The sequence below is a fragment of the Megalops cyprinoides genome, chromosome 24 (genome assembly GCF_013368585.1).
Source record: "Megalops cyprinoides isolate fMegCyp1 chromosome 24, fMegCyp1.pri, whole genome shotgun sequence".
Classification (NCBI taxonomy): domain Eukaryota; kingdom Metazoa; phylum Chordata; class Actinopteri; order Elopiformes; family Megalopidae; genus Megalops; species Megalops cyprinoides.
In genome coordinates this window covers 23,535,240-23,552,101 of record NC_050606.1, presented here as the reverse complement: position 1 = coordinate 23,552,101, position 16,862 = coordinate 23,535,240, and the positions used below count along the sequence as shown (strand labels likewise).

Genomic DNA, 16,862 nt, shown 5'->3' with positions numbered 1-16,862 from the left:
TTTGATAGAGAATCTGAATCCCCAAGAGCAATTCTAGTTGTAAAAAATGGCATCCCTGAAAAAATCATGCCAAAATGTCGATAGGTGATTGATGAAGACAGCCATAATGCAGTTTTACCTTATCCTACAACAATTCCTTTTCATACTTATTTTTCTTAGCTGAGTGCAACTCATACTGCTATGGTGTCAGCATGTGACTTCCTGTAGCTCATCCCTGTGTCAACTCCCCTGACCACATTGTGAGGGCACCAGGTAGGCAGGCTGTAATTGATTTGTCATTTGTGATACAAAGCAAGTGTATCAGAATGCTTAATTAAGTATATGCATAGAAGTAAACAGGGCTCTGCAAATAGAATGGGAGCTGTGGGTAGCTAGCACTGAGGCCAAGGCCAGTCGTCTGTACGGTTATCACCTCACTCAAATGCGCACATACACCAGTCTCCCTCCACTGCAAGCCACTACAGCAGACAGATACATAGCCCCTTTACATTTAAGTATTATGGCGTGTATGAATAGAATTGTATGAAAATATTGTGTAATGATAGAATTGTCCTGTCCCTGTTTGGGATATTACATCTTAATAGTACAGCCTCAGAGTGCTGCTCACCCAGAGTGATGGCTGCCTTAGCCACTGTCTGATCACTAAATCTAAATTTTTCCATGTTAGCACCTTGCCTGCCCCTTCCCAGAGGCATGAGTGACTGATAGGACAGTAACCAATCAGACACCATGGATGCAAACACAAAGTGCAGAAGACAAGTCAGCAAGACAGAAACATAAACAGAGAGGGTTTATATAATGATATAGACTAGAAATACAAAATTCATGGATGTATAATATTTTTAAAATGAAAATTTCTAGTGTCCATCAGAAGCCATTTTGTGGTTGTCTAGGGGAGAGGACTGATTCAACTCTTGAGCTGATCTGCAGTGGTCTTGCTGACCACTGACATTAGAATTAATGTTGGGGTTATTATTACATCTGGATAAGACAGGCATTATTCAGGGGTTATTTACATAAACCTACCTTCCACCTAAGGCCTGAGACACACCACATAATTATTACATAGTGCTTAGAGTTATTAGACTAATGGCACATCTTTATTGCACGAGTAAATTGATTATTAAAATAAATTCATAATTTTCACAAATGCTCCTCTTGTTTGCATCAAGATCTGAATTTTAAAGACCAGACAAATATTTCTGCCTTAAACTAAAAGTAACTCATTATCTTAAATGTGAATTACGAATCAGATTCAGGTCGGTATTTCACATCTTCGCACCTTCTGTGAATGCACAGCTGATCCTGTCCATACCATTGTCTTTACACCACTTACCACTCAAACATTTTACCGCCATAACTGATATTGTCTTGAGCATAAACGAAGAAAATATATCCATAGATGCACAGAAGAGAAGTGTAGGTGTTACCGTTCTAATCGCTGAACATGTTTTTGAATTCTGCCCCATTTGTTCACGTTAATTCTGCGCTAGCGAAAAGACCACGTCCCCAGGACGCTTTGACTGTGACAGAGCCCCGCTTGGAAAGAGCCAAGGTACCTGTCCATCCCTCCGCCGACGTTTGGAGTGCGGGTGAGGGATGTTGGTTGTTCATTGGCTGGCGCCATGTCATTTGAGACAAGCCCAATAGATCTGTGAATGGAGCGATTCGAGGTCCGACACATAAGCAGTAGGCACGAGGGAAGATCGGAGCTGTAGTTGAAACTGCAAGTTCACAGACAGACTTCTAAGTTGGAGATCATTGTCACTGCCTTTGCCAGACTACATAATTCCCTGACGAACTTCGAATAAATGTCTGCATGGCGATGAAATTCACCTGACGCAGCCCGGATTGTACATATTTAAAATTATAGAAGAGAAGAAGACGTTTACGTCATCTAAGCTAAACGAAATGGATACTTCAAAATATCTCTTCCTTTTATCCATAAACTTCTTTTTTTCGTCCGTGAGTATCTTTTCTCTATATATTAGGGCATATTTGTGTACATACGCTCGTAAGTACGTCTCAAAATTGTTCACATTGTCCTTTTTCAACTAATACTGCATTGGTGAAGATAACTCCGATGAAGAAGGTTTACAAACTACTTTGTGCGATAAAACGTGGTGAAAGGTAACGAAGATTACATTGATCAATAGTTGGTGACATAAAAGTGAATTTATTTATGACAAATTAGATGATCATAAAGTTTATGAAGAAGTAACTAAATCTGTGAAGTCGTTCATTAAAACGTTTACGAAAATTCCTCAAAACCTCTTATTTTTTCTTTTAACTATGAATATAGGCAATGTTGACGTGGTAATGTGATGAGAATAATTTAATGGGATAAGCGACTCGACACTTATGATTACGTACCCACAGTATAAATATTTTGTCGATTGCACTAGATACCGTAAACCGTACCAAAACCGTACGCATTTATGCCATTTAAACTTGAAAGCTACGTGGATACAAGAAACAAGACGCGGGACGCTAAGTAAATGATGTGCTTGTCAAATGTGCAGGACGCTAAGTAAATGTCGTGCCTGTCAAAGGTGCGTAAAAACTGTGCTTGTCAAGGGTGCGCCTTTGAGTGTTTTTGTTGAAAAAGGGAGCAGCTCGCGGATTCACAAACACAGCCTGGGACAGTTCTGGTAGTGCTGCGCTCTCCACCGTGCACATGTAACGACAGGTCGGGTAATCCCGTTCTTCTCATCTTTATCCTGCCTCTGTTGCAGATAACATTATTATTCCGTTCACCTACCATGGCTACATTATTGCTCCTACTTCAACTGATGCAACCTAAAGTGCCTGAAGTACGAGGGGGGCGTGGGAAGATTGTAGGTATCTGTCGGAATGCCACTGAAAAATAAAAATACTTAAAACTGTCGATTTATTTTAGAAGAATATATAATCAAGGGTGTAGGCTTCACTCCGCGTTTTCGCCTTGGAAGTGATAATAGTTCCATTTCAGTCGAAAACGAATAACGAAGAACCAAATAGCTCCGTGGATTCAGGTTGTACTACAGCTAGGTGATATTAATTACCCGACTGTATGACATCTGCCATTTACTCCATCACAGATAAAATCTGGATTAACTGAAAAATCAGGGTAACTGGATAAATGAGTACGCCGGGACTGAAGGCACCACGTTCTGATAATGCAGCAATTTGAAACATTGGACTTGGGGAATTGAAACAAGGACAATGTGCGCTTTTCGGTAAAATCTGCTTCATCCCCATAAAGCCATGATCAATTAGGTCCTATATTACTGACAACGGTGCGGTTGAGTGCATGTGTATTTTGACCTATAATGAGAACCATATTAGTCGTTAGACCGGAGGGTCATTGTTGATTATTTGGATTTAAAAAATCAATAACTATGCTGCCATTGCTAACTGTGCCAGATGGCACGCGAATGTGCACACATTTTGGAAACTACTCTCAGAATTAGTGAATCGACATGCGTTTCTGTTGAGTTTATTGAACCGCTTTTCCACATCCACACTCTACAAAGTCGTCTCTCATACCTCTAACAGAAACGGAGCCACGCAGGTTTTGCCATTGCATAAGCAATGTTAAAAGCCGGGAACCATGCATACAATTTACTGCACCTATGTAAGTCTTACGCTTGCCATCCTACAGAACAACAAAATCCGGATGACAATGTTTGAATTCTGTGCCGAGCATACAAAGCAATGCTTCAGTGTTTCCCGTACTATATATAACATGTAAAAGTAATGGAAACAAAAAGTAGATTCTGAACCAATGAGAATTCGAAAATTCTGATACAAACGTCTAAATTTCAAAGGAAGCCTTCAAATTATTATTAAATACTACTACTACTACTACTATTATTATTATTATTATTATTATTATAAAGACTTGTAAAAAAGCCTTGAAAAAATGTACTAATAGGATTCCAAGCAACATCAACATCCAAGAAGTACAGAAGATAACCCTGCTAGGAACAGTACACATTTTGCAGAGGGTGCTCTCTGTTATCAAGACAATCTATTCTATTGCACCCAAGGACTGCTGATCACTGTTGAATTCAAACAAGAAATCCTGCAGTATATTTCAGCATGTAAGGTCAAGTGAGTGACCTAAATTCAGAAGTACCCACAAGCAAATTAATGTGAGGTATTCCTTGAATTATGACACAGGCATGTTTCCTTGGTCGCAATGTCATGTTGAATAAGTGCCTCACTGACTGATTGCATCTGCGTGGTCTGCATGCACATAGGACTCATATTTTAAAGTACAACTACAATAAGCATAATTGAATTTAGTGTGCTATGTCAATTTGTCAATTGTAACTATCAGATAACTCCATTGCCATTCAGCAGACACTGATAGGAACATGGTCTGAAGCCAAAACAGCCCTGCTCAAACATTGCCTGTCCAACAGTATAAAAGGAGGCATACATCTGCCACGCTTCTTTATTGAGCAAGGCACAGGGAATGTTGAGGCGTCAGCTAATTCACAAACCCATGCCTTCTGCATAGTACTGTGTGTTGTTCAGTATGTTACTAAATGACTGAACTTAGAAACAATGCTCCCACATTTTGATACTTGCAAAGCAGACAGCTTTTTTATTCATATTTTACTGACCTTTTGGTCTCACAAGACCCTCAAGTAATTTCAACCTAACAATCATTCAAAGAAAGCCCATCCACAATGTGAGGCATGGATTTTTTCTTTGAAGAGCTGAACAGAATGAAAAAGTACAGAACTGAGCTATTGCTTGACATTCAGTTTCAAAACCCACCTCTGTAAAAGAGATGGAATAATTTAAACAACATTCAGCCAATTGCTTGTAGGAAAGATGCTGAATTTATTATCATGATGTTGTCGCTGTTGTGTGGTGGTTCCACGTAACATGTCAGTTTGACATTGCAGAGCACTGGAAAGGGCTGCAGACTGGGGTCTGTGGGGCCTTAAAAAGGCTGGGGCTAAAGTGAGACTCCCAGTCAAAATCAATAATCAAGGCTGATGACATGGTATGCTGACTTTCCTCCCAAACCAGTCTTTTGGCCACCCAGCACTTCCATGGTATGTTTGGGATTATTCATTTCAGGGAACAAATGGGGGCAAAGTCTTATTTTGGGGTTCATGTAAAGGTGCATGGTAATAGTCTACTTTCCACCAACGTAAACATACAGACACACACACACACACACACACAATAAGTTTGTTATCCCTAACAATTTTTATCACACTAATGATACACACTAATCTTTACAGGTAAGGTCTCATTGCTCCCTCACTTATATTTCAATACTACATGTGAAATAAGCAGTAAGTAATACCAGTAGAAAAGGTGAGTCTATAGTTTGTGTTGAAAGATGGTGATTCTCCCATCCTGACTCACATTGGAAGACAGCCATCATGGCTGAGAGGAGCAACCCTGTCAAGAAGTGGCAGTCTGTTGATGGCTACAGAGGACAATGATCTGGCTGTTACTTAAGGTTTGAAGACTGGTTGTAGGTACTGTATGCCGTACTGTATGCCAGTACCAAGGTTTTGAATTTGATGTAAGTGATAACAGGAAGCCAGTGAAGGGAGGTGAGGAGGGGTGTGACTTGATAATATTTATGGAGGTTATCGACAAATCATGCAACTGCATTCTGGAATACTTGTAGGGTACAGTAGTTCAGGCATGAGAGTACGAGGGCCTGAACTAGCAGCTGCGTAGAATACACAGTGAGGTAAGGGTGGATCCTTTGGATGTTGTACAAAAAGAAGCTGCACGCTTCATTCACTGCTGCAACCTAAGAAGGACAATTGGTTGTCAAGTATTACCCCAAGGCTTCTGACAGTAGGAGTGCTATCAGTGTCTATACTGAGGAAGAGGTCTTGAAACAGGGAAGACCTGGAGGATGAAAAACATCTCATTTTTAGGCAGATTAAGTTTTAGGTGGCGGTTCACCATCCAATGTGAAATGTCCTTCAGGCAAACTGATATACATATACATCTGTGTGTCAGATGGCAAAAAAGACAGGAAAAGCAGAGTGTCATCAGCATGGAAGTGGTATGGAAAGCCTTGGTAGGAGATTACAGACCCCAGAGATTACATGTAAAAAAGAAGAGGAGGGGGCACTCTTGAGGGACACTGATAGGAAGGCTGGGGGGTCTAGAAAAACTGCTGTTTAAGGAAACCATAAAAGAGCGTCCACAGAGGTCAGATTGAATCCAGGGTAGACAGAAGAGGAGGTGTGGTCCACTGTATCAAAGGCTACAGAAAGGTCCAGAAGAACTAAGACTGAGAAGTGGGAGGATACTCTGGGTGATTGAAGAGTTTCAGTGATGGAGAGGAGGGCAGTCTCTGCGGAATGACCAGCCACGAAGCCAGAAGGAAAGGGGCCAAGAAGCTTGCTTTTGGAGAGAAAGGAAGATAATTAGTTAGCAACTGTGTATTCTAGCATTTTAGAGAGAAAAGGAAGAAGAGTCCTTTTCATCAGCAGGGGTGTGACTTGCGCGTCCTTGAAAGCTGTAAGCACACAGACTGTGGAGAGTGACAAATGCATCAGAGTGGAGATGAATAGGAGAAGAGAAAGCTTAAGGTGAGAGGTTCCCTATGTTACAGCGAGAAGTAACAGAGGTAGGCACAGAGAAAGGTTGTGGGGAAGGAGGTAGAAAAAAGGAGACACAGGTGAGAGAGGTGAAGGATGACTTTTAGAAAATTCAAGTATGAACTGCAGTTGCATTACATTTTTGCCACTTAGCAGTGTCTCTTATCCAGAGCAACTTACATAGGCTATAATGTATACATGTATACATGCTGATATCACAGCAACAGCACTATGCTGCTTCTATGTGGTAGATAGAAACACATGGCTTCAAAGATGAAGAGTGACGAAGAGTGATATGCTATGTGTTTTTCAAAGCTAATAGGTAAGTTAACCAACATATAGATACAAGTGATATTTCTCTGCCCCAGAAGCATTTCACTGAACTTTGGAGGTGCGCTCCCACGTCGGGTATGACTAAAGGGAAAAAATACGGGAGATACCTAACACCACATAGCTGTTATTGCGCTAAAAATAGCTATTCGATATATCACAACGGCTAAAACACCCAGCCCTAATATTAAACTAAGTTTGAACTTGCAAAATGAGATATAAAGCTGTACCTGCCTGTTGTCATGGAAAGGCTCCTAAATTCCAATATCTGCCCTGGCCCTTTTGTACTTTTGTAATTCGCTCAAAGGTGTTGTAATATCTATTTATTTGGCTCTTATGGCTGGGTTGCAACGCTCCTGATTCATTGGATAAGGGGAAAATGAAGATGTTGCTGTGATTTATTGTATAGCATGGCAGGTGGTGAGAAGATTTTGTCCGCTTGTGGTAATTCTGTCAGTGGGAGTGGTGAGCCTTGCTATTCGGGATGGAGGGATGGGAGGACAAACTCCACACAGTGAGATGGTGGAGGTCTCTTCCTCTCACAACAGCCTGCTCGGGTACCCTCTGTAAAGGCAGTGCAGTCACACTGTCTGCTGTTTCCAGTGTGGTTCTCCCAGCTGATCCCCAAGGTCAGCAGCATCCCTGTGGATGCTCCACAGGTTCAGATGGGAACCTTGTCAAGCCTCTGAGAGATGGCAATGAAAAGCACCAAGCCACAGTAGCTGGGTAAAAAGGCAAATTTTAATTACAAAACATTGGTGGTTCTTGGTCCTAAGAGCTGATTCTCAGGCCTCCCTTTGTTTTTCATCTGGCTGTGATTAATGGAGTAATAGGGTTTGTCCCAATAGCTTTGGCAGGACACTATTCTCACGATGAGGAACTTGCTGTGGATCTAGGGCAATGGTGTTGTGACTGAACGGAAATGATGTTGTGCTCCTTATTAAGAAGCAGTGTTCTCCTGAGCAAACATGTTGGGATGTAAGCTTTTTTCACTCTGTTGAATGGGGATGTAATTAACCCACAGGGCAGAGAAAGCAAATTTAGAATGGATGGAGTCAGCTCAATTACTTAAGACACCTTGTATAAAAACCTTTGCACATTAAAATGCACCATTATGTTCAGAGCAATGTATGGTGTTAAGAAGTGGCAATATTTTAATGTAATGATCAATTATTTCATTTCAGAGTAACTTGGGGTGAATTTATTTCAACAAGAACTGCTTTTATTATGACTCTTAAACAGCACAAGTTTGGAGTTGTGGTTGGAGATATTAATGAAAGATATTTTGTAAGAGTTGATACCTAAATTTCCTACCCATAAGAAAGGGAAGAAAACATCAAAGTGGTTTGGCTGAATGCCTTCATTCCATTCAATTGATGTTACTGAAAGTGCATTGAGATCTTATTTGGATTATTTACAAGGGGAAAAAAACAGTCACAGCAATGCACAATGGAAATACCCTGCCACTTGTAATGATATTTAATGGTTGAATTCTCAACTCCATTGCACAATACATTCTTCCCAACCATGAACAGCTAACAGATGTCAAAATTATAGAGGTTAGGTCTTTGAAATTGTTCTAAGAGGGTTGAAGGTTTGAAGCTTAAGGTTGAATGCGCTTGGGAAGGCAGAGTGCCAAAGCTTCTAGAATAAGTCATCTGTTCTCAGTAAAAGTTGTAGAGGGGAAATTTATATTGAGGTCACAAAGTGAGAAAAATGCATGTGGGATGACACATATTGAATTATCTCATAGCAGGACTCAGGTATTACTCAGGTGTTATTATGGGGTACAAGATAATGAGTTAAAATTAATAACAATCTAGGATGAAACCACAAATGTTGTTCATTTTTAATTGTTTCATCAGTAGAGCCCAATTTCTTGAAAAAAACCCACAAACATTTATGAAAAGAATTTATTCATAGAGGACACATAAATTAGATGTTTCTGGAAAGTGGAAGGAGAAATGATATTTGATGATATCTGAAGACAAAATAACTATTTCATTCATTTCTGATTAATCATTTGAGAACATTGAATGAGTTCCTTCTCTGGTATGGGAACCAAGAAATGAGAGACTCTATCTCCTTCCTTTGCTTAGATTAAAAACATAATAATAATAACTACATTTACACATACATCTGTTTGAGAATTTAATAACTGCAAATCTGTGCAGTTGGAACAGGAGGACCATTCCAGATTCAAATCAAGTGGCTGGCTTGAATATGAAGCTGCAATGTCACAGTTGATCAACTGAGGAGGACGATTTCACTATCAGAAGGGGGTTCGTCCTTTTTAACACTCTGAAGAGTCAAGGTTTCTGGGAACCCCATTATTTACATGTGGACTGTCCATTTGGAGTATCAGTGGTAGCTTAACATTCAACTCTTTCTGCATTTTGACAGAGCAAAAGTGGCAGAAATGCATTTTGTTAGTAAAAATGTACATTTCAGTAATCCCTGCTACACAGCAACTGCGATATTTCTTCCCTCCCAGTTCCATTGTTTGAGCTTATGGTCCCAATAAAAGATCCATTTTGTCAACAAAGTCTAAAGACCTTCCCCAACTACCTTGCCCAGAATGTCCACCTTGTGGATTGTCATTATATCTGAAGCTCAAAGATACATGAATGTGTTTTTCTTCAGGGGATGCCATGGCAACAGCCCTTATTGTCAATGTCAAAGCTGTCCACTGTCCATTCAGCAGTGCCCTTGAATGCTTACATCCTCAACAGAAAAAAATAATGATTCATCGGATGTGTCAGGACTCAGCTGTAGATTGATTAGCTGCTTTTAAAGACTGACAGTCTTACAGTCCCTGCCTCCTTTTTTAGCTTTATCCACTATGGACAGTGTGGTCATCAGGGTGGTGATGATGAAGATGAAGATGTTTATTTCTGAAGGTGATATTCAGTCTTGTGGGATGGGCAGGCAACAGTATGGTGCAGTGAAAAGGAGCAGGGCTCATGACCCAAAGATTGTTGCTTCTCTTCCTAAGTAGAGCAGTTGTAGCCTTTGAGCAAAGTACTTGCTCTGAATTGCCAAAGTAATGTCTGTAATGTCTACATCTGTATGGGTAACATGTGAAAAGCTATGTAAGCTATGTCTCTTGCTCTGGATAAAACAGGCTGTTAAAGTTATGTTGTAAAAATTACCTTTTTCTAATACCTGTGTAACTATATAATTAAAGCATACTGTACGTAGCATTGTAGGGTCTTGAAAAAGATGTATATTTAACACAAATTCATGCTGATATGCAGTGTGATAGGGTCATTTAACCTTGTAGAGGAAGACAGACAGGTGAAGGCATATTGCAATGGATACGTGATCTGTGTGACAGAATTTCTATTTAGAAATAACATTTTGGCCATTCGTTGGATGATACTCTGTATCAGTCTGGAATGTAACACAATAAATCCCAAGAGTACTCACATATGTATGCTGATGATGAAAATGTTTCCTCTAAACATTTTCTGATGTTGGAGATCAAAGAGAATAGTAGGGTCTGTGACTGGAATGGCTCAAAAGGCCCATGCCGTGGATATGAAATATGTGCTAAACTTTGGCACTCAAACATCATCATCATCCCTCACTGAAAAAGAACAGTTCTTTGAATCAAAAAGTCATTCTCTTTCATTATCCTCCTTACTGTAACTACCATGGCAAATGTATTAGTATATCCTTTAAGATGTAGACTAATAAAGGGGTTTCTTTCTAGTTTAAGTTTCCTGGAATGCTGTTATTGTTTCAGTTTGTTGTGGCAGTCTTTTTTTTCACAAAGATCAAAGGAAAGAGAGTGTTCTAATTTTTTCACAAATAGCCTTAAAAACAAACTTTAAAGTGAGGGAGCCAAAACTTTAAAAGTGCAGGTAATGTCATCATTTTTCCTTCAAGAACAGAATGTATTTGCCTTTTTGAATCTTAGAGAATAATCAAATCTACCGATCAATGTTAAATGGATGTTTTCAGCTTATGTACTAAATTGTTTGGTAATGAGAAAGGTCATGCATAACAATAAGTTAATGTCTCTGATTTACCGGGATCTGGCTTTTTACACATTTTCAGAAAAAGAAGAACAAGATGTATCTCTGCCTCAGATTGGAAGGAATTTAATGATCCCAACATTCAATCTAACCACAATGAGTAACTGTGCTGAGTGTGATGCCCACACAAAGAAAAAAGTTATATTTGCTTAAATTCACGATTCAGTGTATTAACATTTTTATCATGGGCAGATTGCAATATGTGTATATGTTGAATTACACAAGCTCTTTGAAACCCAACCACTTAGCAAAGTAAGACACCATGATAGATGAGCAAGATGGCCTCAGAGGATATGCCATCATGGGGAATATCACAAGGCCTTACAAGCACATGATACAGCCCTGACACATCAGCAGCAGTAATGTACAAGTGGAGGTCCATCAAAGTCCTGTCTGACTGAACCCCAAATTTAAAATATACTCAGACTCACCAAATACAACTGTGGCCCACACTCTCAGTAACATTCATGGAGCGACTATACAGGCCTCATGCCCCACGAACATCAACCCTTTCCACGAAGTCTGATTAAATGCAACCTCTATAATCTCTTTAATCCACCAAAGTAGCCACCATAAATCTCCATGGACACTGATGTCCCCTTTGCTGTCTCAGTGCAGAGATGTTCTTCTGACAATAAAGCCACTCTCAAACCTTTACATTTACATTTATTCATTTAGCAGACACTTTTATCCTTTTATCCATTACAGTTCTTTACAATGTTATCCATTTATACAGCTGGATATTTACTGAGGCAACTGTGGGTTAAGTACCTTGCCCAAGGGTACAGCAGCAGTGTCCCAGCGGGGATTGAACCGGCAACCTTTCGGTTACGAGCCCTGCTCCTTAACCACTATGCTACACTGCCGCCCTGCTGGAAAATGCCTCGGTTTACGTGAGGAGTGAACCCTCCTGTCCATGTTCTGACTTACGGCACACGTGCTATTCATTACCTCACTCTCACATCACAGAATCTGCAGCCATTAAGTATGCCTACGCAAGTAAATCATTTTAAGTAGGGTCTTGCAAAGCTAATTTCTAATGTATGTCATTTACACTATGAATGTCTTAAATGCTTTAGGTTTGTGTTATCTCAAAATGTTAAGACATTAAGTAATGATGAATCAGTGACAATTGCATGAATCCTAGAGCTCCCATGGGCAGCACTAGGATATTCCTTTTCCTGAGGAATTAGTCCCTCACTCTGATGGGTTTGTTACACATTCTGAAGGGTGGTGTGTAATGGCAGGGGTTGGAAGTCATCTTTAACACCTTATCCACAGTATCCTATAACAAACACCAGTGTCCAGGTGCTGGATGTGAGCATCAGATACTACTCTGTCACTAACCTTCTCAATCTGTCTGTTTGATCCTCCATATTTCATTTCACCTCAGAGATGACCTATCAGTAATTGCCATGCCGTGTTCACCAGTGATTCTTGTTTTATTCTTATTTTTGGACCAGTCCTGGCTTTATGGCATTACTTACTGGGCCTAGCATTGTGTTTGACTTTGTGAGTTTCACGCAAGAAACCTGTCTTTCAGTCAGAGTAAGAAATGGCAGCAGGGATTTCAGCAAGTGAGGAGGAGGAAAGAGTACTTGAGCATTTATCTCAAATTGGGGCTCCCAGTATGATCGTAAAATTGACCATGTTCCAAACTTTTTTTTTTTTTTTTGGTGAAAAATAAAATGATAATACAGACCTATATCTGAGTGTTCCTTTTCTGTTGTGTTGTTCAGTAGTTGAAGTAGTTAGAATTTGGAAGATAGGATGGACCAAATCATTATGTGTCACTTTAAACTTCCAGATGAGTAAGTGGTTATGATGATAAATTGGTGAAATTGGTGAATGTTTTTTTTTTTTGTAGGTGCTGTCGGTTCAGATGTGTGATGTTATTATTGAAATTGCGTTGGCGAGAAATCAGTGCATGGCACAGGTGGAGTTAGAGAACATCACTTCAGGTAAGGTCTCACAATCCAGCATAACTCTAACCCACATACAATAAACTTAATTGTTAAAATCCATGTGCAACATCAAGTGGATATTTTAACAGAGTCCATTTGATCCAAAATTGTTCTGAACATGTCTCTGTTATAATTTAAGGAATTGATATACTAGATATACTCTAGTTATTGTAGCTGTGACGCGAGACACTCTTTTCTCCTTTGTTTAAAGAATTTCTCAGTATTGAAGCATAGTATTGCACTATGCATTGCACAAAGTACAAAGGCTACTGACGTCAGTTTCACACTTGAACAGAGTGAATCCCAGGGGAGAGAGGAAAGTTATGATTTACAACAGTCCATGCTGTGTTACATGTTTATGTGATAACAACGGCAGAAGAGGTCCTAATGGGGTCACACATCAATATTTTCCAATGGATTCACAGTCACAGATTCACAAATCACAGATTTGTGACCCGGGTTATTGAAATTTATCTGAGGTCTGGATCAGCACCAACTATTTTCTCCACAAAGAATAAAATTAAAACCTACTGGCAAGGTAGCTTTAATGAAATATCTGCCTTAAAAAGGTAGCTATAGTTTCTGGCTGCTGATTTGCTGGAGTTTATTTTCCTACTTTTCATGACATTTTGAATATAATCTCAAACATTACCAAATTTAAATTTTCAAATCATTTCTCTATTTATCCTGGGCATGGCATGGACAGCATGTGCTATTGCTTGCACCATTTCAAAAATCATAAGTATGATAACAGGCAGCCATAACTGTAGAGATGGTCTATAGTTGCTAAATATTTTTGATGGGAAAATACATTTCAATGTTGTAGTTACATGACATGGAAAGGTTGTGGCATCTGGATTGAAAGCCTCTCTTTACAGCTCAGTCTTGTTATTATGTGGCCAACAAAATACATTTATCTGGAGTACAAATGAGATTTGATAGATATTAAGGAATTATGAAATCATTTTGACATTTTCTCAGTGTACTGTCCTAGGTTCCCTTCAGAACCATTGAGTCTCCAGAAGCTCCAGTCAATGCTGAAACCCATTATTCTTATGTATTATTGCTAGGTGAGGCCTGAATAGAGGGGGAATAATAAATAGTGAGTGGATCTCAGTGAAGGCAAAAACCTGCACAGTTTAATTCATTCCCAAAGGTAAAAAACCCTGAATTGATGACAGCAATTCAGCTCACAAACATGCTGCGTGTCCCAGGCGTATTGGCCTGTGCCAATACTTCCCCCTCTATCTTCCTCCATCAACAACATCTAAAATTAAACTTGTGGTGGCATGAGAGGTCTGCATCTCATGTATCTCATGTAACATTCTGGGAGTGTTATCATCAGTGGTGCGTGATTTATGGAGAGGATCAGAGATCCTGCTCTTTACTGAGCCCCTGAGTGACTGCATTCTGCAGCACTGGCCGACTGTCCTGGTATTGAACTTATATAATTGAAAAAGAGTCATTATTTTGGACTTTCATATCTTGGTGCTTCTGGGAGTATGTTTCAGCACTTTGAGGTAGTTCCTTTTCTTGCTGGTATCTTAGATAAATATGAGTCTGGCACTTGTGGGTCCTGGAATGGAACAATATTTTAAGTCTCTTGGCTGGTCTCTGTAGGGGAGCTGAATATTTATTATCAACACATTTATTTTCAAATGTAGAACAGAGAAAAATTACCTCCATGGAATGAGAATTTTTATTTAGTTAACATTTAGTAAATATTCAAAAGTAAAATCGGGAAATCAGGTTAAGTTAATCAGGCGAGTAAGATGTGTGCTGTGGTAGTTCCCTAACCTTTTGGTAAATTTAATCTCAGAACAAGACAAAAGCCTAACATAGCCACATGTAAGTGTGGTATTATACTAGCAGTTGCTAAATTAGGCATAAATTTCGAAATATCTAAACGAACAACAACAAAAAAGTGCTGACAGCAAAAAATACTCGAACAGCAAAAAAAGATGCTGCGGAGGAAACAGGCCTCAATGAAACACCGAGCTACCCTGAGACCCAGCACCCCAATGAAGGTGTACCGTCTGCTGCTGACCCTGTACTCCGAGCAATAGATTCCCTCCAGTCAGAGTTAGACTCGGTAAGGAAATCTGCGCCAGAATTGACTCTAAGATTGAAAATGTTGTCGAATCACTGAGAGGAGAGATTACGGTACTGAGGGAAGCCACAAATTCCAAGATTGAGGATATACAACTAGCAGCGACCGAACAAGAGTCAGTCACAAAAGACATGGAACAGTCTCTTACATCTACATCCAATGAAACAACGAAACTAAAGGGTCAAGTGGATCGTCTCACTACCAAGGTCACTCAACTAACAGACCTAGAAGGTAGCTCTAATAGACAAAATATACCAATTGCTGGAATACGGGAAGGTAAAGAACACGGCCAAAACGCAAGAGATTTTGTAACAATGCTACCCCAAGAGGTGCTTGAACTGGAGGAAAAGCCTCTGCTCAATCAGGCACACAGGGCTCTACGCGCCCGTCAAGGTGACGACAACCCACCAGGGCATCTTATCGTACGTATATACCACTGCCACATACCAGAGAACATCATGCGGAAGGTAGCGGGGAAAACCAACTCATGCTTTCAGGGAAAGAAGATTCAGATTTTCCGTGACTTTCCTGTCGCGGTTGTCAAGCGCCGAGCTGCTATCACCGACGCCAGAGCACTGCTACAGAACCAACTCGATGTCAAGTTTGGACTTTTGTATCCAGCAAAATTACGCATGACATACAAAGGCACAGAATCTATCTTCACGGACCCCCAAGAAGCACTTTGCTTTGCTGAATAGAGCTTTTGACACACTGGTGATTAAGGTGAATAGGTTATTGTAGCCATCCATTAGCCCAGTCTACTCACAGGCTATTGCGAGGTGAATTAGTCTAGCCAGGTTGCCACTTGACATTTGACTGTAAGTAAAGCCTATGTGACAAGGAATGTTGTTTTAGTTTCAGGGTGAAATAACAAAATGTGTAGATTTCTCATTTAAGTTTATTCCAGTCGTCTGCGAGGACTTATTATGCACAGTCTTGTTTAATTTTACAGGCCATGGTTGGGTTAGCTATTTGTATGGATACGGATTTTCCTGTTGGTGAATTGTTAAACAACGAACTGTTGTTTTTTCTTTATCTTTGTTTGAAGTCACGTTGTACCATTTTGTTGCTAGTCAGGTAAGGGAAGGGGGAAGGGTAAATGAGCAGGCTACCCATTCTTGTTGTAAAATACTGTTAATTCAGGATAGATTGATGATGAAGCCAATTAGCTTACGGGTCATTCCATGCCAACTCAGCTAGGACCTCCCAGTTCATGTTATGGATTTTCTTGAAAAATTCACGTAAAACCTTCTATTAAATTCATGGGACCTTACCTTGCAAAATCCTATAGCTCTACTCCAAATACTTTTTTAGTTTTGAATTTTTATAGTTCCACCACATCTAGAAGTTATGTTCAGTACAAATTTCAAAATGATGAAATTTAGCTCTGAACAAGCAAGCAGCACTTAAGTACAAACTGAACCAGATACTCTCAGCTAGAATTTGTAAGGCCTTTCAGTACACTAAACAAAAATACTTTAGATTCAGTGATAAGCCACATACACTTTTGGCCAGACAGTTACGTAATTTGAGAACAACAGTACCATTCACAGAATTAAAGCAAAGACTGGGGAACAATTGACCTTAACTACAGATATAAGTAAAAGATTCCAGGAGTATTACGAATCACTTTACAAATCTCCTCTTTACAAGTCTCCTGTCCCCATATCTGCGTAAAATGTTCATGCATGCTTCTGAAGTCAAGTCCTTACCAGAGACACTAGAGGATGCCATTATTACTTTGATCCCAAAAAAGGGTAAAGACCCAGAAGACGTCAGGTCATATTGCCCTATTGCACTTTTGAATTCCGATCAAAAGATAATGGTCAAGACCCTTGCTTCC

At 39.8% G+C, this 16,862-nt stretch overlaps 1 protein-coding gene across 1 annotated transcript in view; it reads left to right on the top strand.

The window, feature by feature from the left end:
• Positions 1-1,903: 1,903 nt before the first annotated feature.
• LOC118771120 (vasoactive intestinal polypeptide receptor-like) overlaps positions 1,904-16,862 on the top strand; it is a 74,473-nt gene continuing 59,514 nt past the window's right edge. Inside the window, exons 1-2 of the mRNA XM_036519003.1 lie at positions 1,904-1,965; positions 12,813-12,906. Coding sequence (XP_036374896.1) covers positions 1,912-1,965; positions 12,813-12,906 — 148 coding nt within the window. The 5' untranslated portion in view covers positions 1,904-1,911. The remainder of the gene's footprint in view (positions 1,966-12,812; positions 12,907-16,862) is intronic.